Source organism: Mus pahari, chromosome 8 (genome assembly GCF_900095145.1).
Source record: "Mus pahari chromosome 8, PAHARI_EIJ_v1.1, whole genome shotgun sequence".
NCBI classification, from domain to species: domain Eukaryota; kingdom Metazoa; phylum Chordata; class Mammalia; order Rodentia; family Muridae; genus Mus; species Mus pahari.
In genome coordinates, this window is record NC_034597.1 from 109,435,891 (window position 1) to 109,459,428 (window position 23,538).

The 23,538-nt window shown below is 49.2% G+C and overlaps 2 protein-coding genes and 1 long non-coding RNA gene across 4 annotated transcripts; 1 reads left to right on the forward strand and 2 right to left on the reverse strand.

The window, feature by feature from the left end:
- Positions 1-1,572: 1,572 nt before the first annotated feature.
- Zic5 (Zic family member 5) lies at positions 1,573-7,986 on the reverse strand. The gene is made up of 2 exons (XM_021203625.1): positions 6,213-7,986; positions 1,573-2,196 (listed from the first exon to the last, which is right to left on the reverse strand). The coding sequence occupies exons 1-2, from the start codon at positions 7,636-7,638 to the stop codon at positions 1,754-1,756; spliced, it is 1,869 nt and encodes a 622-aa protein (XP_021059284.1). The 5' UTR covers positions 7,639-7,986; the 3' UTR covers positions 1,573-1,753.
- A 4,568-nt stretch (positions 7,987-12,554) lies between these two features.
- LOC110325913 lies at positions 12,555-17,369 on the reverse strand. 2 transcript variants are annotated; one of them, XR_002380762.2, is made up of 5 exons: positions 17,073-17,369; positions 16,623-16,777; positions 15,147-15,328; positions 13,641-13,939; positions 12,648-12,854 (listed from the first exon to the last, which is right to left on the reverse strand). It is a non-coding gene; the product is annotated as an uncharacterized LOC110325913 (long non-coding RNA). The 2 variants fall into 2 exon arrangements; XR_003844402.1 differs by lacking the exons at positions 16,623-16,777; positions 17,073-17,369 and adding an exon at positions 15,420-15,722 and having other exon boundaries at positions 12,555-13,939.
- Positions 17,370-17,511: 142 nt separating this feature from the next.
- Positions 17,512-22,480, forward strand: Zic2 (Zic family member 2). Its single transcript, XM_021203137.2, has 3 exons — positions 17,512-18,917; positions 20,695-20,858; positions 21,045-22,480. Exons 1-3 carry the CDS (start codon positions 17,846-17,848, stop codon positions 21,408-21,410), a joined length of 1,602 nt encoding a protein of 533 aa, XP_021058796.1. The 5' UTR covers positions 17,512-17,845; the 3' UTR covers positions 21,411-22,480.
- The last annotated feature ends 1,058 nt before the right edge of the window (positions 22,481-23,538 follow it).

The window sequence follows — 23,538 nt, forward strand, 5'->3', positions numbered from 1 at the left end:
AATTATACAAATAAAAGTATTCACAGACAAATTATTAACAAGGACAAGACTACATTAACCACTCACAGCACACAAAACAAATTTCTACAAACCATGGGGGAGGGGGTGTCTTCAGGGTCTCTGAGGATAAATTAGTACCTTTAGCATATGTGTATGGTGTTTCTGATGGGCTACAGTTTGCACAGGAGATGTGTTGTACCAACCGAACATAAACTGACTAAGAGTTATTGTCCTAGGTCCTTGACCCTTTGTGTTCTGGCTTGACAGCTCTGGCAAAGGTCACACATTCATCAGCATTTGGTGGTTAACTATAATATAAACCCTTTAAAAATTTTAACATATATAGCAGTTCCTCCTCTTGTGAAATAAACCATACACTTCACATGTCATTACAAATGGAAGATTCAGTCCTTGTGGCACAGATGAAAGAAAATGCATTAAAAATAAAGACTTTTTTTTATTTAAAAAAAAGTCAATACAGTAGTATAAAAGAGGAGTTGGCCTGTTTTTTTATTTTTATTTTTAAATCTTTTAAAAATGGATAGGATGTACCTTAACACTTCCTCAGACATCACTGTGCCTATTGGCATCCAAAAGAACTTATGGTCAAAACCATAACTCCTTATTACCCAACAAATTTGGATATAGCCATGAAGCAGCAGCTGAAATTCCCTATTTAAAATCAAAACACAACCCAGCAGAGGAAAGAGAAAACACTTGAATCACTTCTGGTTTATAAAAGATCACAGTTTCCCAGTTGTCTGTCTCAGTAGCTTCTCTCCATTTCTGCTTGAACAATCACAGTAGCAGGGTGTATGGAGCTATATTAAGGTGGCTGCACTTGGCTTGACTTTTGTTTTTTGTTTTTCCTTTTTTTTTTTTTTTTTAAAATCACACAAGATACCAAAGAAACAATCCTGTATAAAAATATCATGTTACATTGAGATTGATAATAAAAGCAGGGGAGTTAAAATGATAAATATTAGAAACCAAAGTTTGTTTGCTATACAAAGACTTTTGGATACAGGCACAGTCCAGGATCTGTTGTCAATGCAGCAAGTGTGTGTTTTGCAATCAAGAGGCCTTTGCAGAATTAAGTCTCTACCAGAAGGCTCAAAAGCAGCCCTCACTATGGTGTCAAAGGCATCTGAGAAGCGCTCTGGGACGTGGAGGGGCCTGGTTGATGTACTAAGTTCTGACTTAATATTCTTTTTTTCCCTGTTTAATACACACACACACACACACACACACTCTCTCTCTCTCAAGCTCATACACACACACATACACATTGTATTGGCAGTGTATATCTCAATTTCTCCACTCTTCCCTTGATAGAATTTGACACAAGGCCTGCCCCCCCGCACTGTACAAGTCCAGCTTGGCTGCTTTGTATTTGCTATTACTTTTCTCCTCCAGTGCTAGAGACTGAACCCAGGGCCTCGTGCATGCTAGGCAAGTGCTCTACCACTGAGCTACATCCCTGGTCCTGTTTTATTTTGTGGTTGTGTTTGTTTCTTTTAGGAGAAAGAGGAAAAAAAAAAGAAAAGAAAAACAAAAACAAAAAACCCACAACCAAATATCTTAATTAAATTAATTAAATGTACAAACACCATAGGGTTTCATACTGAATAAATAGGGCTAATTAGACCCGGTGGCAAGTCTGAGTCACCAGTTTGTCTCAGGCTCAGCATTGTTTCAGGTTAGGACATGGTCCAAGGACTCCCACTTACTACCTCACTTATTAATAATAATTCTAATGTATCGTCCGCATGACTTCAGGGTTCCCATACATTTCCTCATCTTCAGACTCAGAGGCGGTTCCATTGCTGGAAGGTGTGTGGAGATGGCTGGGGGCCCCACTGGCCTGGCAAACATACCACTCATTGAGGTTGGTCACTTGAGGGGACAGAGTGCTGGATCGACTCCTGGTTGGGTCCAGCACAGGGGACAAAGGGTCACCCACGGGAGTCCCCACTGATGAGTAGCCAAGAGCTCCAGGCGAAGGTGGGGGGGACTTGCAGTGAATCTTCATGTGCTTCCTCAGAGAGCTTGGGTGGGTGTACGACTTATCACAGCCTCGAATCTTACAGTAGTAGGGCTTGTCGCTGGTGTGGACATGGGAGTGTTTCTTTCGATCGCTGCTATTGGCAAACTTCCTATCACAACCGTCAAATTCACATTTGAAAGGCTTTTCCCCTGTAATGAAACACAGGAAAGGTTAGCAATAACTTCCCAGAGACTTCTCATTTGACGAAATCTTAGATTAGAACTAGGGGTGCATCCCCCGCACGTCTGAAGACCCTCCAGCTTTATTCCCTACTATAATATCCAGGTAGGTAAGGAAGAGACACTTCAGGAAGTGGCCTGAGGGCTTTGCTTAGACTTGGCTTGTGAGGGACCAGATGGCCTGGGAGCAGCAGAGGTCAGAGTGAAGTCCAGGACGCACCCCTGAGGGCCACCAAGGGCCTCCATGCTATGCCCTCCCTCCACCCCCAACACACACACACATTCCCTGTGGTCTGAACACAGAATAATGCAAATGGAAGATTCTCCCTATTGAGATAAACATGGAGGAACCATGAGTGCAGAGTGAGAATCCAAGAGAAAGAAAAACAGACACAAACAAATTAACTTTACAGAAGCTTGGGCACAGTAAGATGACAATGGCTTATGAAGAGTAAAAGGAAGGAGAAAACCAGACCCCCCTCCGCTCCTTAGAAATAAAAACACCTGTGATACACAGTCAGCCCTACCGGAGATTTTACAAGGCTGGCTGGACAGAGGTCAGGCCATTTCCTACCAACTATCCCTATAACCCCAAGTTAACAGGAGGGGGAGTGTGGTACCAGAGAACCCGAGTGGACATTACTAAGTACAGCCTCAGCAGGATCCGCCTGTACCTTGTGCCTAAGGAAACTCATGCTGACAGCTTTCTTTACTCCTTAATAAGCTAAACTATTTTTTTAAAAAACTGAGGTTTTTTTGACCTATCACCTCATTTAATTTATCTAACAGTTCCAGGAACACAATTCCTTAAACACAAGGCCAGAAGTGAGACTGTTTAGAAAGCTGTTAACTAGGGAAATTTAGCCATGTTTATAAACTAGAGAAGACAACAGATTATTATAACCAAGTTTACCCCTCACCTCAATATCTACGAGCTTGATGTATTCAGGTCCAAAACTGAGTAAGTCATCCCATAAAACTGTTACATACGAGTTTTTCTCTTGTTCCACTGATAGGATTAAAACAAAACAAAACCCAGCAGCTGCTCAGACACAGAACACAAGGCAATGTTCTTTGTTTTGTATAATATTTTTAAAATATACAACAGTAGATAAATATCTGTGGTTAATTATCTCATTTTCTCTATACAAATATTTCAATGAGATCTTATTTTTTCTTCATATTTCATCAATGTTAACTGCTCCAATGCCAGAGTATGTAACAGAGCTGAAAGAATTTTAAATGCCTGAAATATAACTTTCACTAACTGGAAATACTGTTTAAAAACAAAATGAGTTATTCTTGAAATGTACTTCCTACATTAACCTATGAGCGGAAGGCAAATACAACTCACAGCGATAATCACAATCTTTACAAATTCTCCACAAATCGAGTGGAACAAAACAAAATTAATCTCTTCCTATCAGAATATGAATGTCAGGATTTCTGTGCTACACTGTAAGTTCATGGTAAGCCTTATTTCTAAATATGTATTATATACATTTATATTTATACTTCTAATCCTCCCTTCAATATGGAGGCTTAAGTGGTTTTATTCATTCTAAGCAAATACACTGCATTTCAGATTTCTCATGTTTCTTGAGCAGTCAGCATATCTTGGTTTAGGGAAAAGTGTTTTGAATATGTCTGGTCCTTCCATGACGCTGGAGAAAGAGCAGGACCCAGGGGATAGGGAGGGGAAAGCAAGGTAGAAGTTAGGGCATAAAGGACAGTGGCAGAGGAGAACATTTTTAAAAAGAAGCTAGATATAATTGAACAACCCACGCTGTTTAGGGGCCTAGGAAGGCCTAACCAGAAGGGCTGGGTGACCCCAGTGTTTACCTTACAGACACTGACAGAAGGGTCATGTCAGAACTGAACTATGAAGAGTTTTGGAGACTTGGTGCTTGTAGGAAAGAGCCGCGTGGATACTGCCTAGATGTTGCCACTCCCTCTAGACACGGGCTAGACACAGGTTAAAAATGCAGCTGAGGGCAAGTGGGTCAGGAAACAGGCCTTCAGGAGTGGCCTGGGGATTAGTCCTTTGATCCATCTGTTCTAGGATCCTAGATAACCCCGCAGTTATGGGAAAGCAGTATGATGGGCAGGGAAGGAAGTAGAAAAGGTCACTCTCTGGATACAATGCCCACTGGATCAGAAAGTTCCAGGACAACCAAACATAGGCATGCTATGAACTTAATCCGGAGGTGCCAGCATCCCCCTCGAGGAGCATCCCACAAGCACCACCTGGAAGGGTCCATGCAGCCTATAGGAGCAGGAACAAGAAATGGACCCCCCCAAAAAAATCTGGAATCAGAAAGAAAAGTCCTGCCGCGAGGTCCCCTCTACCACTTGCTGTTATGGATGGGGTCAGAGGGCAACATGTCCTGTGGAAACCGAAAAGCCCTGATGCGAGTAAGTCAGTCAATTTCTTCTTGGTCAGCTGCCACCAGCCTCCACGGTTAAGGTCCACTCTTCTCCGGAGGCCTGGGAAAGTGGAGAGGGCCCAAAACATCCTGCACTGCACTGCATTTGAAAGTTCCTTTTGGCCCTAGGTGCCTGGGGAAAGTATTGAAAGCATTGAGCACAGAGCATGCAGCTGGCCTGTTTTTGTTTTTTGTTTTTTTTTTTTAAGCGAAGAGTCTCGAGGGAACTTTCCGTTTAGTAAAGAAACTAAGAACTGATCCGGGTTAGGGAAAAGGGAGGGGGCTGGGGGGGTGTTAGGCCTGTAAGGAAAACGTACTTCTAGCCGATCCTGCAGGTCACAGGGAGGCCTTTAAGTTTTAGGGCTTCAAGAGCAAGGTTGTAGGCTAAGACCACCTCAACCAGGCTGCTCTCAGGCCCGTGGCCTGTGTAAGGGCCTGTGCTTTGGGGGTAGCCTTTGCGTTCCAGTCCCAGATGCGCCGATAAATCAGTCAAGTGATTACTGAATGTAAACTCAGGTTACCTAAGTGTCCTCCGAGGAGTAATATTTCCCATCATATAAATCTCGACTACACTCGCCCTCCACATTAGCCGGGCGCGATCGTGCATTCTACAGGACCAACAGGGTCCATGCCTCTACGGCCCAACGCCTCAGCCTCCTTCACCAGACTCACGGATCCCCGACGTGGGGCAGAATAAGAGGAGGACCCACATGGAGTTAAGAGTTCTCCCCAAGTTCCACAGAGGTATTACTGATCCAGGGAAAGCACCCTCTCTGGGGTCTAGAACCTTCTTTTAAAAGACAGAAGCCAACTTCTCCAGTGCCCAACACAATGTAACTTAGGCCTGTGGACCGTGTGTTAGTAGGTGCTTGAGGGTATGTAAATGAATTGTTGAGGACATATGTGCAAGGGAGGTCGTGGTGTCATAGGAGTGCGTGCACGATGTCAGGAATGTATCAACTAGTATGAGAGCGTGTGTCAGACATCGAGTGAAAAGCTAGAGCTTCCTAGGGTCCCAGGTCTCTCCCTCAGACCTTCCTTAACCGGCCCCAGGACCTCTCTTCCGCTCTGACCAGCCTCCAAAACAGCCAAACCCACGCGCCCCTCCCACGCTGCATCTCTGCAACGCGGCGTTCCAGCAAGGCCCGCGTCCCGTGGAAGAAGGGAGGTGCTACCGGGCGACCGTAGCCAAGGTTCCCTTCCCCAAGCCCCTCCGGACCTCCCGGGGTTCGGGGCGTGGGGGCTGCCGACCGTCCTGAATGCCTTGATGCTGCTGTTGCTGCTCCCGGCAGGGCGGCGGCGGTGGCTGGAGCGCGTTGCGGGTCCCGGCCGAGGGGCTGCGGGTACGCTGGAGACTCCGCCGAAAGGGAGGTCAGCGCGGGGCCCGCGTGTGCTATCGAATTACTTATTCATAGAAAAAATGGGGGGGGGAGGGAGAAGAAGAAAAAAAGAAGTCACATGTCCGGGTCATACGTCTGCGGAGAAGCAGCAGAAGGAGGGAAAAATGAAAGCGAGCAGAAGGCGAGGCAGCGGCGGCGGCGGCCGGGGACAGACACCCACCTGTATGAGTGCGCTTGTGGATCTTGAGGTTCTCGGAGCGCGCGAAGACCTTGCCACAGCCCGGGAACGGGCAGGGAAAGGGCTTCTCGCCGGTGTGCACGCGGATGTGGTTGATGAGCTTGTACTTGGCCTTGAAGGGCTTGCCCTCGCGCGGACAGTCCTCCCAAAAGCAGACGTGGCTGCTCTGCTCCGGGCCGCCCACGTGCTCCACTGTGACGTGGTTCACCAGCTCGTGCATGGTGCCGAAAGTTTTGGAACAGGGCTTGACGCCGCTGTCCGCGGGCGCCGGCGGACCGGCCAGCTCCTCTGGGTCCAGCCACTTGCAGATGAGCTCCCGCTTGATTGGCTGCCGCATGTAGCGCAGGAAGGCCCCGGCCGCCCCCGGGAGGTGGGGGTGGTGCGGGTGCGGCGCGGGCGCCGGCGGTGGCGCCGGGGGCGGCGCGTGGTGTTGCAGGTGGGGCCCGGGCCCCGCGGCCGCTGCGGCCGCCGCTGCCGCAGCCAGGTTCAGGTTTAAGTTCACTGCTCCGTAGCCGTGCAGGGCGGCGGCCGCGGCGGCCGCCACCGCCCCATAGTGCGCGTCCCCTGAGCGCGGAGCGAAGGGTGGTTCGGCGCGGCCGTACAGCTCGGCCGCAGCCGCCGCGGCGGCCGCCAGCCCCAGGCGCATCTGGCCGTTTAGCGGGTGGCCGCCGGGAGCCCCCGGAGAGTCGTGCAGCGCGGGAAAGAGCGCGGAGCCGCCGCCGTCCCGGCCCGCGTAGGTGCCGCTGGCCGAGATGAACATCCCGGCCGGGTGGGGAGGCGGGGTCGGGTGCTGGGGGGAGCTGCTGCCGGACCGCTGCTCCCCTCCGAGCGGGGCCCCGTGCATGGCCGCCGCGGGGGCCGTGGCGGAAAGGTCCCTCCGGAGGACGAAGTCCCTGCTGTGGCCTTTGCCGCTGCTGCCGCCGCCGCCACTGTTGGTGGCAGTGTAGCCCGAGAGGGCAGGAGGAGGAGGAGGCGGGGGAGGGGGAGAGGAGGACTGGGAGGGAGGAAGAGGAGGGGCTGGAGGCGGGGGCGCCAAGGCCTGCGCACCACTGCTGCCCCCGCCGTCGGGGTGGGTGCGGGCGCCCGGGTGAGTCCCTGAGGCCACGGAGCGGGCAGCTGGTGCGGGAGTCTGGGACAGCCTAGGAAGCCCCTGGGAGGGAGGGCTGGGGCTCTCCCCACTGGCCTGTGCCATGTGCTCGGGTCCGAGCGCAGTGCTGGCCACGCCGGGGTCAGTGCCTAGGTCCCGCGGGTGGAGGTGCATGGCGACCGCGCGGCGTTGGGAGTGGGCGGGCGGGCCGACCAGCACCGGGAAGCCTGTCATATTCTGAAGCTGTTGGGTCTGAGTCGTTGCCAAATCCGCTAATCTCAGCGCTGGCGGGTTCCTCTTGCTCAAAGGGGGCTCCATCATAACTATACAATCAGGCCCATAGACCCTCACTGGGGGGGACTTTTTCCCCCTCTGCCCGCCTTCAAAAACATGTATATATTAGGGGCTCTTTAACTTCTTGTGTCCGGGCCTCCTAACTGCTTATTCTTGTCCCCACTCTATCCTCCAGCGATTGGCAGAGTGAACACCACATTTGAGCTGCACAGTGGGACCGAGTTTTTGGAAATGGCACGGGTGGGATTGGAGGGAGCCTGTGATTGGCAGCTGCCTCGGCTGCGCGATTGGCTCTGGTTCAGGCTCTGGGCCCAGCGGGAAACCGCCCCCGTGTACTACACCGCCTGTGCTTTCACTTCGTGCCCCCTCTTCCCCTGGAGCTCTGCATCCCGGCTTCCCCTGAGATGCCCAAGTTTCCCTTGTAGAAAGTTTGCACTTGGCCGGCGGGCTCAGTCCCCTTCGAATGCCAGTCTCCCGGTCGACCTGCCTGGCGCAGAGTGTCTGCTAGCTCCGTGCCAAAGTGGACGGAAATGAGAGAGGTCATGGGACCTCCTCACCAGGGGTAAAGCGAGGGGGCGGGGGTTGGGGGGTGGAGGTGGAAGAAGCTGAAACTCACTTGAACACTTTCTACTTCTCTTGGATAATCCCTGTCTGCTATCTGCACTGAATGACCATCGCATTTGTAGCTATGCCAGAAACTTATCAAATGGACCCATCTGTCCCTGGGCACACGTGGAGTGCAGACTGTAGGTGTAATAAGGACGATTATTAAACTATATTGGTCACAAAACAATTTGATGGAGCTCTGCAAACTACCAAGGTCAAAATAATATATATTAAATCTTTCCTCAAAGGAACAGGCTTGCTTAGACTTTTTAGCTCATGGATTCGACATGGTTCAAAGGACCTAATCTCACACTACGCCTGGGTTCTAGATCTGCTACTCCCAATTAGAACTCCCGGAGGAGGTGGGAGGGGTGGAGGGGGGCGAACTTTTGCCTCTCAGAGAGATACAGTGTCAGGGAAGGCCAAATGGCTACTCTCCTAAGTGTAAGCCTTTAAATAAGAGATGTCTTTTAAAGCAAAACTCCTCCTTGTCCAGAACGCATGCCACATATGTGCCTCGGTTTCTCTGAAAGGACCACAAGCTAGAAAAGACCAAATACAATAGTTAAAAATCAGGATCTTGTCTGTTTATTAATAAAACAAACTTCCTCCTTAAACGGAAATGCCCTGCTTGAAAATCATTAAAAAACTAGGATCCTATGGCCCAGGTTTTTGAATGCCGTCCCTGAGTCCTCATTGATTAGGAGTTTCAATCTCCCAAAGTGTCTTCTGTTGCTTAAAATTAAAATATTCTTAATTTTGTGATGTTCTAAAATGCTCAAATTCGAGTAAAAATATGTTGCTACCTTCAATTAAATTATAAAGTAGCAAGGAGTCGAATGTGACCCCATACACATCTAGAGGTGGAGTATGGGGTGTACGGAAGGGGGGGCAGGAAAGCAAGATACCATACTTAATTCAGTTGCAGTACGAGTAAAGATCAACCATCCCCAAAGCTGTCATCAGATCATAGTCCTCAAAAGAAATAAGTATTATTTCAAAAGAGTTGATTTGCCAGTGCCATTGACATTGGTGTGAGCCATCTGCAGAAAGGAGCCTCCCTATGAACCTTGGGAATGCCATTTCTCTTATAAAGCCGACAAGCAAACAAAGACAATCATGCCATCACATTCCAAATGCCTTTTTCTTTTATTGTAAGTGAAGTTTAAATCTAGGGAAAATGCAAAGGGCATAAGTAGAAACACACACACACACACACAGTGTCCGTAATCAAATCCACATCTATATTTGGGAAGAAGAATCCTTTGATGACTTGTTTGGGAGACTTAAACATCTTGAGCCAAACACAGGAAGGTTGGTGGAGCACAGTGCCATCTGTATAGATAGTATATAAAGGAAGTGTCATGTTGGGAATTATTACCACTGTCTTCGTTTCCTTGAAGGACATTTCAAATGATTTTCCTTTATTTCAATCTCTTGGCAATGAACATCCATGCCAGCAGTAATGACAGTTCTGAGTTCACTCCTGCAGGTTATCAGCACAAACAAACCAAACCCAAAAAGTGAATAAAGAAAATAAGTGCAACCTAGTTTATAATATAGATCATTTGAGCAATTTTATTGTGCAATAAAATGGGTACCTTCAGCCCCTTCAAAATAGCTTTTTGTCAAAATTATAACTGCTTTGTTTTATTGAATTGCTGAAATGTAATGGTTTAATGGGTGGAGGCATGAAGGAAAGGCTGTAAAAAATGTGAATAATGCTACAGCAGGGCTGTGTGGAATCTGGAACCCGCCTCCTTGTACAACTCTTGTTAAACACAGCATGATATGTATCTGTCATCGATTTAATATGTCTTAATTCAAATATAACTCCCTAATCAATTTCTTTTTATGGGACCCTTAAAAAGAAGGAAAAGAAAGAAAGAAATTACTTTCTTAGAAAATAACAGAGATTTGGGTGGGTGATTAGTAAGGGAACATTTACAAAGTGAGTTGAATGAATATTCAAATTCACGACCAAGCCCAGACCCTAAAAAGATAATTGACTCAGGTAAATCGACTTGAGATGCTAATTCTTAAAAGAAAGGGCTGGGGAGCAAAATTTCAATCTCCACCAATAAGGCGCCAATAAACCGCCTGCCAATTAAACCTGAGAATAGGCCTAGCTACTTGGTCATCAGGAAGGCTCACTGTGGATTTCCGGAATTGCCTTGCTTTATAAAAGGGCTTTTTATTTTGTAGACGCCCTTTTTGTTATTGTGATGACCTGCCTGACCCCAGGTGCGCTGTTTCTTTTTCCAGCTGTTTGGGAGCCAACCCGAAAAGCACTTAAATCCCAACTTTATAAGGACACGATAACTGGATCACACTTCCTAAAAAAAAACACTTTTCCAGAGCGATGAAGTGAATAATGTATTGGTTTCCAAAGCAGGGAGTGATAGACGTATTCATGCAAATTCCGTCCTTTTCTGTGGAACTAGCCTATTCTGATGGTGGAACTGGTCTTTAGGACCACTTTCCCAAAACGTGCCCTAATCTGCACTTTGTGCTGTAGAGGCCCTTGTATGAAGGCAGAGCAAACCTTGGAAATACTGGTGCTGGAGGCTACAAGAGCTTTGGAGCCCGTGGATTTACAGACATCACGTTTGCTCTAGGAACCCCAACATCTTTTCAGCTCCCCAAACAAAGACGCGGGGAGGTGGAAGGCACAGACAATCCCCAGCTGGCTAGAACCCGATAGCCACGCGGCTGCTTAGCTTCCTAAAGGCCACAGAACTTGGCGCTCGGGGATTCTGAGGCTGGCTTCCCGCTGTCGGGAGGGAGTGGTGCGTCTCCCAGTTCCAGGTGCTGTCCGTGCCTCACTTAACACAGTCAAGTTTCCTACGATGGGTGTGGGCAATTAATAAACTCTAAGGGAAGTGAATTGGACATTTCCTGGCTTTTGAGCCTTTGTTTGATTGTTTCTCCAAGCGGGCGGGCGAAGGGGGGGGGACATTTGGGGGACGGGGGTGGACAAGAAAGGAACTGGGGAGACCCACCGAGATGCCTTTTTTATTGCCCTTGCAATTGCTTTACAACTCTCCAGTCCCGCGTGGTTTCTGAGAAGCGGCCTCCTTGCGGAAGGGCTGGGTGCCGGGTGGATTTGTAAAGTCTAAGGCCCTTCAGGTTAAGCCAGAGACGGGTTCAAGGGCGAATGGGGAAGGACATGGAGAAGGACAGTTGAAACTGGGTGGGAGTGCCCAGGGGTGCTTAACCCACGCAGGGTGGAAATTGCTATGAGACACTAGAATGGTAGTGATAATCCAAGATTTTTCTACAAGCTGGAGCCAGAAAGGCTAACGGACCAGCAAAATCTTCGTTTTAGCGGAGCTCTGTTCGGGCAGGAAGAGATGACTGGGTTCCAGGGATTTTACTACATTACATCCAAGACTGCAAGGTCTGGAGGGAGTCAGCAAAGTCTAAAGTCAACTCTTCTGTACACGCTCGCCCCATCCTTTTCTGACGGGCCAGATTCTCCACTCTGGCGTCCTCGCGGCTCGAGATTAATTTGGCACGGGGGCTACGATTGGGCTCAGAGACCTTGGTGCTCAAAATCATCCAGTGGCAATTCGCATACCTCTGAGCATTTCTCTGAGGATTGCCTCTTTTCCACTCCTCCTGAACTCAGAAACATCAGGGTCTACGGACATGTGTGGTGCAAGGGGTAGCTAAAAAATGTACTTTATGCTAAGGTTTATGATCCCTGTCACAAGGGTATGATAAGGTTGGGGAGATGAAAGTTCCTGAGACCAAAATGCTGGGTTGGGGGTGGAGTGGTGTGTGTGTGTGTGTGTGTGTGTGTGTGTGTGTGTGTGTATCTTGTTCAAATCCTTTAGATAGTAAAGAACTGGTCCAATCCTGTATCCACTTGACATTTGCATTGACAATCTGTTGGGGAAAAAACAGATAGCTTACTTTTACAGTACCAAAGATAATTTGTGTAAAATATGCCTGTGATCAAATATTCCCATTTGGTTCAAAATTATTTTTACAGTAAAAGATAGAGGTTGTTTGAGAAAACCTTTGACCTTCATTTGACCATTCTGATTGGGGATTTCTTGAGAAACACATCGATATATCTCAAAATATACTCAGACAGTCCAAATTAAGAGTCACAACAAGCCTACACAACAGACTAATTTTTGTTTTTTAGGTCTGAAATGAACTTTTCTTCATCTCTCATCCTTGACTATCTTAGAAGTCAGATAATGATGAGAGTAGAAGCTTCAATGCAGTTATTTATTTCAAAATTTGGATGTTGTTCCCCCATGAAACAGCATCCCCTTCAGTATCTACACTTCATATTTAGAGAAGTCGTTGAGATAAATCAAATAGTGACACATTGATGCTTTTACTTGTGTAAGCAATATGGTTGACATATGGCATTATTATTTATGAATGACAGCATAAATTGTATTACAAAGTCTACTGCAATAATACTGCACTTTATTGGAAAGCTGCTCGTTTGTAGACAGTATTCAATCCCTAGGTTTGCCCACAAGCCCAAAGGTAACAATCTTTGAAATAATTAAATACATTCCTGTTCCCATAGAGCCTCCTGGATTTTGGGGGGGGGGTGTTGATTCTTTTTGTTGTTGTTTTGGCTGTTTTTCTTTCCAACATTGAAAACATTCCTATCAAAAAAAAGGAGATGAGGCAAGGAAAATTAGTTTTTTTTTTTTCCAAAATCACAATTTCTGTCACCCAGTATGGGAGGGTAGGGGGTGGGCTGGGTTCTTCAGCTCCTTCACCCCCTTTCTGACAAGCACAAAAGTATTCCATCCCTGTCAGTAAACTACTGGAGGGCACATATTTTATATTGAGGGCTTTTTTTTTTTTAAATTAGCTCAACTACAGAGTTTAATTATAAAGAGAAAAGAAACAAAGCCATGGGAGAGCTTTATCTTATGAGATCTTCACTCATAGCCTCCTTCCTAATGTTATTTAACAGTTACAGCTTTGGCTAGGATTTTCACAACTTCCTCTCCTTTTACATTATACCTTTCTAAAGTCATGACAAAAGGCTTTTGTTCTAGGTGGGGTTTATAGAGGGGGCTTCCCAGAGCACACATGTGGTCTTTCATGTATCAGGGGTCACCCAACTCAGTAATAGCTGAGAAAGCAGAATCAAAAGTAACCTTCAACTTAATATCCTGTTGATTATCTTGTTGGATTTTTGCCTCTGATATAGATGGGGTGGTGCTAGAACTCTTGTAGAAAATGAAATTATTATGTTAATTACTATTTTGGCCTAAGCTACAATGTATTACATACTCTTCTTCACAGTTTCTCTCCCCCATTTTTACACCTTTCTTTAAGGGAAAAAAATTGGAGTGTTACTGGGGCCAAGAGTCACAATAATATATTCAGTGGATAGCCGAGTTGTTTGTATTTGGTGTCTCCTTTCCCACAATGTATACCTTTGTGTGTGAGAACACAGTGGGTGAAGTGCAATGCATTTATTCTTCTGTCTGTATGTGCACATCATGCTATAAGAGATCACAGTAGACACCATTCAAAAGGAGTTGCTCATGATTGCTAGGATGTTTGTGGTATTTACTTCTCCTTGTCCCTTATTTTTCTTTTTGTAAACACACCAAGAATTTTTGATCAAGCCTTGGTTCTCTTCACTTGCGGGGAAATGTACCCTTGCCAGGAGCCCTGTGGCAGATATCCTTCTCAGCCACAAGCTGAGTTTTTGCCCAGTGCAGGTTTTGCCCTGTTTGAAAAGAACAATTTGGGGAAACTTAACAAAGAAAGAACAAGTTTCCAAGCGGTGACAGTTACCGGTTTGGGGAGTTTGACAGAGCAGCCTTTCTAGAAACCTGTTGAAAAAACAAATTCGCTCAGTGTCTGCCTGCCTTCACTCCTTCCGTCCTTCCTTTCTTCCACTAAGGAACCTGAGTCTACTTTTGAGGCAATAGTCCTGAAAGCCTTTGCGCTCTCTCTCTCTCTCTCTCTCTCTCTCTCTCTCTCTCTCTCTCTCTCTCTCTCACACACACACACACACACACACACACACTTGTTCTTGCCCTCGCTTTTTCCTCTCCTTCCTTCAAAAAAAAAAAAAAAAAAAAAAAAAAAAGGAAAAGGGTTTTTTTTTTTTTTTCCTTCTTCTTCTTCTTCTGGTTTGCAGAGAAATAAAACACTTCTGAAAGAGGGGACAGAGACGTGACTTTGAACTTGGTTCAGCTCCTCTGTTTCCTGCAGTGAGAGGAGAACTGGAGCTGGGAAAGAATAGCCAGGAGGGCCCAGCCCGCGAGCTCTCCGGCGGGAATTAAGGCATCTGCCCTACCGCTCGGCCCTCGAATCCAGCGCGAGCAAGCGCCCAGCCGCGCCATCCTGAATTGCGGGCGCAGCAAAGAAGAAATCAAAGCGAAAGGAGAGAATAGGTCAAAAAGGAGAGGAAAGGAAGAGTGGGGAGGGGGTGAGGAAGTGGTAGAGGAGGAAAACCTGCAAGTGTGAGGGCTTGAAAGAAGGAAATAAGGTCTTTGGGTGAGCAAGTCTGTTATTCTCGCAACCAATCTTAGGTTTAAAAAAATTGGGAATGGTAGTATTTTTAGAGCAAGCCAATACATGCACTTTTCAGTATAAATTGCTAAATAAGGCAAGCAAATGTGAAAGACTGAATTAGGCAGGCTTTTAAAATAAATAGATTAAAACCTTTCTGCTTAGATATTCTCCATCTCCGCCCCCCCCCCCCCGCAGTCTAGCAGGCCAGTGTTGCTTCTGCCCTTTGAGGTAGGGGAATGGGAGGAAAGAGGACCATTTCCCTCTCCAGCTTCCAGGAAAGCTCATGATTTCGGACAAGATGCCTTTTTCTTGTGGTCATTTCTCCCCTCCCCCTTATCAAGGAATGGGGAACACGGAGGAAACAGAGGGAGCCTTGGTAGGAAGGTTGGCTCCAACAGTTGAGCCAGACCCACCTAAGGTTTGAGAGGCTGTTAGATCAGACAGGAGCTCTTGTTCATTGCAGCAAATCTTAACAAGAGTCTTCTTCCAGCGTTTTTTGGTGATTTCATTTCAATATAAATTTCGAAGTATGTTATTCTCTTGCACGAATTTATCTCAGTTCCCAGAGATTTATGAATAAAAGCAGTTCTCAGGCCTGCGAAAGGTGAAGGAAGACGGTGGCCACAGGCTGAACCTTTACACTTCCCCACTCTAGGCCCGCAATTCCTTTTCCCATTACCTCTTACCAATCTGAGGGCGGTGGGACAGCCATTTTCTTAGTGGCAAGCCAGCCTGGGTTCGAGGGAGGCGCTTGGGAAGCTTTGCGGTGGCTTCACCAGAGTGACACTTACCGTGAGCCCCACAGTTTATTTTTCTGAGGCCCTGATTCTGATATGGCAACAGCCAAATTAAGGCCTAAACCTTGCTTGATTCTGTGCATTCCAGTTCCTGAACCAATGTGGCTGTGGACCGGGTCAGGTGGTATCCACCCGGAGGGAGACACTGTCTTTAAATGACGTCTAAACTGCCCCTTAGGGGCTGCTGCCTAGGGTTTACTCCTGTAATCTGAGCTGAACGTGAGCGGCCAGGGCGGGGGTGGGGGCGGGGGGAGCAAAGCGCGCCCAGGGGCAGGTGGGGACCACGGCCTGGGATGGGGGCGGTGTATAGACGATGTCCTGGGAGTGGAAAGAAGGGATAAGTTTGACTATCTGTGTCCACCGTCCTTCATCCTCGTTTTAACGCCTCAAAGCAAATTGGTCAAGGTGAGGATGGGGAAAGTAGAGTGCCTGTCCAGACAGAGCGAAAGACCTGTCCTTGTCAGGAAAAGTCTCTTCTCTCCCTCAGGGCTCGGGCTTGGTGACTTTATAGCCAAGGGTGCTTTGGACTAGAGTTCCCGGGTTGTTTTTTTTTTTTTTTTTTTCGGTGTGGTTTGGTGGTGGATGCAATCTCTGGGGAGTTGGTGGCCTCTGACAAAGTATACGGGAGCAGGGGTCAATACCGCTTTAGGCCAGGACCGGGCGGAAAGGGCCAGGACCCATAGACCTGGAACCGCGTTAGGCTCGCAGCTGAACTCCTGAATTAGCCGGCTGGGGACCGGAGCCACAGAGTCCGACGCGCGAACGAAACCCTGCAGGCTGGCAGGCCCAGTCTGTGGGTGCGTTGGGCCGCTGCTGCAGCTGCACAGACATAGCGGGGCTCAGGGGAGGTGGGGCGGGCTGGGCGAAGGATTGACGAGGCCATGATGGCCAATAGCGATTTCTGGAGGGCGGGATGGGCGGGAGTCCCTGTTAAAGGGGCGGTGTGACCAGGAGGCCGAGACTTGGATAAGGAGGGAGGGATACCCGGGCGGGAGACCCGGCGGGTACGCGGGGGAGGGGAGAGGAAAAGGAGGGGACAAAAATAAATAAATAAATAAAATAAAAGGCTGCTGCTGCGGCCTCAGCGCCCACCGAAATAAACAGAGGCGGTGGCGAAGGCTGCCCACTGCAGCCGCGAGGGAGGAAGAACTCGCGTTGGCTTCCTAACATTTGCGTGTGCCGAGGACTTCGCTCTGTCCTCACTGGTGAGAGCACTCATTCCCGGACTAGCGCCCAGAACAGATCGGCTGGCGAAAGGGGGAGAACCAGAGAACACTTTTTTATTGTTATTGTTTTTCAGACTAGCCTCACCCTGCTCCCCTCCCCCTCCTCGCCTTCTCCCCTCCCACAGTTCCCCCCTCCCCTGCTCCTCCCTCCCTCCTCCTCCAGCCCAACTTAAAGAAAGAGGGGAGGACGCGCCCGTTTCCTTCATCTGGGGGAATTCGTGACCGCTGCAAGTTTACTACTCCGGTCGTCTCCAATGCCAAGCTCGGAGAGCCAAGAGGGCTAAATCCCCGCAGCAGCCGCGAAGCCGAACAATACCCGCAGTGCTCTGGGCGGCGCGAGTAAGGCCTCGGGGGAGGGAGCGGCCACCCGAGAGCGCCGAGGACTGGACGCCTAGCCTCCTCCTCCGGGCTGCCCGGCGCCCCTGCGGAGATCAGGTGGAGCGGCGGGTGCGCCAGGCTCTGGGGCTGGCGGAGCTTGCTGCTGTCCGCTCCCTGCCAGCTTGTGTGTGCACAGCCACTGCCCTAGGGCACTGTGGCCCCGCAGCCGCGTTGACTTCATTCGGCGGATGCCGCTGATCTCAGCCAGGCTCCCGGTCCGCCGGCAGTGCAAGGCAGCTAGCGAGTGAGTGCGTGCGTGCGTGCGCGCGCGGGGGCGCGCAGGGGTGGGGGCCGCGGCGCTGAGCTCGCCCTCCGGCGGCCCCCCTCTCCTCCGCTCCCCACACCTCCCTCCGCTCCCTCCTCCCGCCCGCCCTCCCCTGCCCTGCCCGCCCGCCCCCGCCGCAGCTCCTTTAATACACTTTGGTTCTCCGCCTGGCTTTGGACTCTTCTCCTCCTCCACCTCCTCCTCCCGCGCCTCCTCCGCCGCCGCCTCCTCTTCCTCTCCGCGCCTTCGCTCGGTGCCCGGCCGCCTGAGGCAGATACAGGCGGCGGCGGTGGGCACACCAGCCAGGCTCCCGAAACTGCAGTTGCCAGTGTTTCCACCGCCGGTTCACGGAGCCGTGCGTCCGGAGGACGCGCCTCGCCTATCCGAAGAGGAAATCCAGGCGGCGGGGCTCACCGGGGCCGGCGGGGCGGCCGGGCGCGCTGGCCATGCTTCTGGACGCGGGGCCGCAGTTCCCGGCCATCGGGGTGGGCAGCTTCGCGCGCCACCACCACCACTCGGCCGCGGCAGCGGCGGCTGCGGCGGCCGAGATGCAGGACCGCGAGCTGAGCCTGGCGGCGGCTCAGAACGGCTTCGTGGACTCGGCCGCGGCGCACATGGGCGCCTTCAAGCTCAACCCCGGGGCTCACGAACTGTCTCCTGGTCAGAGTTCGGCGTTCACGTCGCAAGGTCCGGGAGCTTACCCGGGTTCGGCTGCGGCGGCCGCTGCGGCCGCGGCTCTAGGGCCCCACGCCGCGCACGTTGGCTCCTATTCGGGGCCTCCCTTTAATTCCACCCGGGACTTCCTGTTCCGCAGCCGGGGCTTCGGGGACTCGGCGCCGGGAGGCGGGCAGCACGGGCTCTTCGGACCCGGCGCCGGCAGTCTGCACCACGCGCACTCGGACGCGCAGGGCCACCTTCTCTTCCCTGGCCTCCCGGAGCAGCACGGGCCGCACGCCTCGCAAAACGTGCTCAACGGGCAAATGCGCCTAGGGCTGCCGGGCGAGGTGTTCGGGCGCTCAGAGCAATACCGCCAAGTGGCCAGCCCGCGGACCGACCCCTACTCGGCGGCGCAGCTCCACAACCAGTACGGCCCTATGAATATGAACATGGGGATGAACATGGCAGCGGCCGCAGCCCACCACCACCATCACCACCACCACCCTGGTGCCTTTTTCCGTTACATGCGGCAGCAGTGCATCAAGCAAGAGCTCATCTGCAAGTGGATCGACCCGGAGCAGCTAAGCAATCCCAAGAAAAGCTGCAACAAAACTTTCAGCACCATGCACGAGCTGGTGACCCACGTCTCTGTGGAGCACGTCGGCGGCCCGGAACAGAGCAACCACGTCTGCTTCTGGGAGGAGTGTCCACGCGAGGGCAAACCCTTTAAGGCCAAATATAAACTGGTCAACCACATTCGCGTGCACACCGGCGAGAAACCCTTCCCCTGTCCTTTCCCGGGCTGTGGCAAGGTCTTCGCACGCTCCGAGAACCTCAAGATCCACAAAAGAACTCACACAGGTAATCGTGGGTCCGCAGTGGGAAGAGGCACCTCGAGGAGAAATAAATGCACAGACTGAGCGTGTGTGTGTGTGTGTGTTTGTAAGCGTTGGAGAATAACCATCAGCCAGACCTGGAATGGCAGAGTGCAGGACAGCCAGGGCTTGTTTTTGTTGGAGGATGGTAAGAGTATTATTAGACTGGGATTTTTCCATGTGCGGAAATTGAACTTTTAAATGATCAGCGTAATACCAAATACATGCTTGGAGTGATGCGATTGCCACCCCCCACCCGCCCGTCCTGCTGAATAATTTCCATTCTAAATAGAGCGCACAAAATAAAATAATTCGGCTCTAGTTCGATGTCCGGGAAGCGAGCCTAGCAAGGATTTTGCCAGCTTTTCTGAATGAGCTTTTCTGCCCTGAGTGTATTATCTGTTTTTTTTTTTCCATAGGCTCGTGTTTCCCCATTTTTTTTTTTTTTTTACACAGGGTCCAAACGTCCTTCTCGGGACTGTTTCCCATTAAACGAATCTGGTGTGAGCCGAAGTTGTAAAGCGGTTCTCATTTAAAATGTGTTTTTAAAGCCCATCTTGGGGTGGGTCGCAGGGGACTGACGGTGGTTTGTCAGCAGTTTGTGAGATTCTCTAATGGGCACCAGAGGGTTTGTGATTACCAACTTCGACCCTCGCCTGGGCCAACCAGAGCCCCAGGCAGTACCGCCCCGCAGGGCTATCGTGAGAGAGACGCTAAAGAACGAGCCTCTCGCCTCAGATTATTCATCTTCGACCAGGTCTCAGCCAAAATCGCAAAAGACGATTTGCTAAAAGAAAGCCAAATGTTTTAGCAACTTCCCTCGTCAATATTTACTCCGAAGTCGGGACGAGCCAGCGGCCTATTGTTCTCTTTTGGGGAGGGAGGGAGCCGAGGTGCGAGACAAGCTTTTAACAAGGTTTAAAATTTGAGAAATTTATTTGCATGAAATGCCCTGTGTCTGAGCGGTTGTCTTTAAAAAACAGTTTAGGTGCTAATGGAATTTAACGTTAACTGGTTCCCTTTCCAAGTGGAACGACGTTAGAGTTCTCACACCTCTAAATGACTCCAAGCATTTGGAATCCTGGCAACAGGATGTAGGAACCGCCAGAAAATTAAACAGGAAAATTTGAAAGGTTTTCCTGACTCCAACCCCTAACCCATTTGCTGAGAGGTACACTCATTAAAAGACTACCTTATCTCTCATGTTTGTTCCCTCCACCCCCATTAAAAAAAAAAAAAAGACTGGCGATTATACTAGGATTATGATTAACTCAATTTGCAGAATTTTTGGATGATAAGTACTGGCTCAGTCAATCTCCATATCCTAGTCTCCAAACAGCTCACAGCATCTCCAAATATGATTGCCTACTGGCCCCAAAGAGGAAACGACAGCAGTCCAGCCGCCTGTGTGATTTTGATAATGCCCCAAATATTTTGTCAAAATAACAGCTTCTCGATAGTAGACCAACTTGTTAGGGAGCTGGGAATCCAAAAAGCTCTGCAAAAAAGGCGAACAGGGCCAGGGGCACCCCGAAATTCGTTAGAAGTTTAAGGAGATAAGTGTCAGTGTGAAGGGAAGTTTATTTTCATAATTATGAAATAAATGATAGAACCTGTTAGTTGGTTCTTCGTAAGGGTATCCAACCTGTTTCAGAGACTCAGCTCTCTCCCCTTTGCCCTCTACTCTGTACCCTGGCAACCTTGGTGAGGACTTTGGGGTCCTTGGGAGGTCCCATAGCAAGCATCCTGTTTGCAATCCACAGGGGAGAAACCTTTCCAGTGTGAGTTCGAGGGTTGTGACCGGCGCTTCGCCAACAGCAGCGACAGGAAGAAGCACATGCATGTCCACACCTCAGATAAGCCCTATCTCTGCAAGATGTGTGACAAGTCCTACACGCATCCCAGCTCGTTGCGGAAGCACATGAAGGTACCACTGCAGTAGCCGGGAGGGCTAGGCCGACCTGGAGCATCAGCTAGCTTCCAGCGGGCCTGGGAGGGTCCCCAGAAGCCGAGGGACGCTCTTGGGGTGCCCTCGGCTCGGGGACCCGGCCTCACAGCAGCTGCACTCACACCCAGTCCCCTCTGGTCCCCACTCCCGGCTTTTGTCTTGCAGGTCCATGAGTCCTCCCCTCAGGGCTCCGAGTCCTCCCCGGCTGCCAGCTCTGGCTACGAGTCGTCCACACCCCCGGGGTTGGTGTCCCCCAGCGCAGAGCCACAAAGCAGCTCCAACCTGTCCCCAGCAGCGGCGGCAGCAGCAGCGGCTGCGGCAGCAGCGGCTGCGGCAGCAGCGGCCGCGGTGTCCGCAGTGCACCGAGGCGCGGGTTCTGGCAGCAGCGGCTCCGGAGGGGGCTCGGCGGCCGGCAGCGGCGGGGGCGGCGGCGGGGCGGGCGGCGGGGGCGGCGGCAGCTCTGGCGGGGGCAGCGGGACAGCCGGAGGCCATAGCGGCCTCTCCTCCAACTTCAATGAATGGTACGTGTGAGGGGCCAGGCCTTTCTCTCCCATTCCCTGTTCCCTTATCCACTGTCGCCCTCCCAAAAACCCACCGAGGGCACCTTAGGATCGTCTTATTAAAATTATGAATCTGATTTTTATGGTGAAAAAAAAAAGATTTTACCAGCAGAAGGATTTTTTAACTTTTTTTTTTTAAAGAAAACAATCTAGGCATGAAAAGCAAAATCTCTCTGTATGTCTGAAACTGAAAACAAAAAATTTTAAGAAAGTAAACCCCACAAAAATTATCGAGCCAAACTTCCCTAGCCCACTTTCCTTCCCACACGCTTCCCACTCTTTTTGACAAACTGTACATAGCGGACGCCTTCCTTTTCCACGGTGATTTTAATGGCTTATTGGTGGATAGAAGTTTGTCCATTTGTAAACTCTGGATTGCATTCCCTCCCGCCTTTCTCCCATTTTCCCTTCCCTAAGTGATGGGCCTTTTCTTTTTCCTTTTAATTACCTGGTTTCTTTCTTTCTTTTATTTTTTTAAAGTAATGTGGAAGAAAATGGTTTATTTTGTATTGTGGTATTAAATATTGTGTTCCTTTTAAATGAGGCAACTTGATTGTAAACTTCATGCAACTATAGACTGGAAAATATGAGCCGTGCCAAAGTCTCCCTTCTGTTTCTTCAACATACCAACCCATAGCACACATCACCAACACCACCAACGCTTGTGAATGTATTTTTTTCTGTTAGCTGGGTTTACATGTGATGTTTCAGTGCTTTTGCGACGTTCGATTTGTTAGTTCTTGTATGAAAGATTGGGGGTGGGTGGGTGGGAGTAAACGTTGTGCTGTTAGTTTTTTCCGAAATAACACCCTTCTGTAAATATCCGTTGCCATATTTATCCATTTGTAATTAAATTATGGTATTAACTTGCTACAGAGGAAACAATATTTATAAAGAATGTTTCTTAACTATAAATATGTACAATTGTGGGCATAAACTGTTTCAGATTTTTTTATTTGAAGGTTTAAGTGGTTTGATCATTTCTTGTGATGTTTTGAGAGTAATGCATACAGAAATATAATAAAATGTGTTGAAACTGCATGAACATACTTTTTTCCCCCTAGCAGAGTTATTGAAGAGAATGGGAAGGAGTCAGCTTGGGGCATGATGTGGGTATGGATTGGGGGAGGGGGGAAGTGTCACCTTGCATTCTTTGGAGGAAGGTCTATTTATGCATAGAGAATGGGTTAAACTGCCCCTTTGGCAGAAAGTCTCAAAATTATTTTCTACATCCTTTTGTTGGGTAGCTGAGGATGAATTAAATTTTTGGAAAGCCCCTGTGAGGAATGGCGGCAGGAACCTTCAGAGTGTCTAATGGCTCCATTATCTAAGGGAATGCCTTTCTTTCTTTCAGCTATTTGGGCTGGCTTTAAGAGCACTAAACATTTCCTTATTCTTTGTTTTCTTTCCCTCCCCTGCCCCCTTCCTCTCTCCCTCCCTCTGAAAAGCTGAGGTACAGTTATTTTTAATTGCACGTTTAAAACTGAGCTGAGTACTTTGTTTTTGAACTTGGCCTAGTGATTATAGTTTAAAGGGGCTCGTTTTTTTTTTCCTTGATATTTTAAGCAGAGCTTGCTCAATAAACCCTGTTTATCTTAAGCAGCTCTGCAGTGGTGCTCAAGGGGAAGTCATAAATAGGATATGCTTTAATATTGTTTATTTGCCCTCATAGATAGGGATACATCTACTCTGAAGGAAAGAACACAGCAAAATTATTTTATACAAAGGCTAATGTTGCCAGGTGGAAGTGAATAGGAGTTCTGAAATTTCTGTAATCTTTGCCACCCTGCTGCCCTGCCCCCACAGGAGTTGGTGTGAGTTTTCAAACAAGATGCTGTAAAGAAAACAAAAATAATTTTAGTAATAAGAGGATAGAGATGGGAAAAATATTTTTTAGTTCCTGAGCTATTAAGACTTCCCTCCCACTGGGTGTCCTTGTAGCTCCAATAGGCCCTGGGCATTGGAGAAGCTGCTCCTAGGGGAGGGAGAAGACCTGGTCAGCTTCAGAGGCTCCTACTGTTCCACCGGATGAGCCAGTGCAACCCCAACCCAGGGCTTACTGAGTCTTCTGAAGATGGGTGGAAGACCGAAGTGTCCTT

Coding starts and splice junctions, on each gene's coding strand:
- Zic5 (XM_021203625.1), bottom strand. CDS start 7,638: ATGATGGAGCCCCCTTTGAGCAAGAGGAACCCGCCAGCGCTGAGATTA. Junction 2,197..6,212: donor CCACAAGCGCACTCATACAG/GTGGGTGTCTGT, acceptor GTTTCATTACAG/GGGAAAAGCCTTTCAAATGT.
- Zic2 (XM_021203137.2), top strand. CDS start 17,846: ATGCTTCTGGACGCGGGGCCGCAGTTCCCGGCCATCGGGGTGGGCAGC. Junction 18,918..20,694: donor CCACAAAAGAACTCACACAG/GTAATCGTGGGT, acceptor TGCAATCCACAG/GGGAGAAACCTTTCCAGTGT. Junction 20,859..21,044: donor CGTTGCGGAAGCACATGAAG/GTACCACTGCAG, acceptor TTTGTCTTGCAG/GTCCATGAGTCCTCCCCTCA.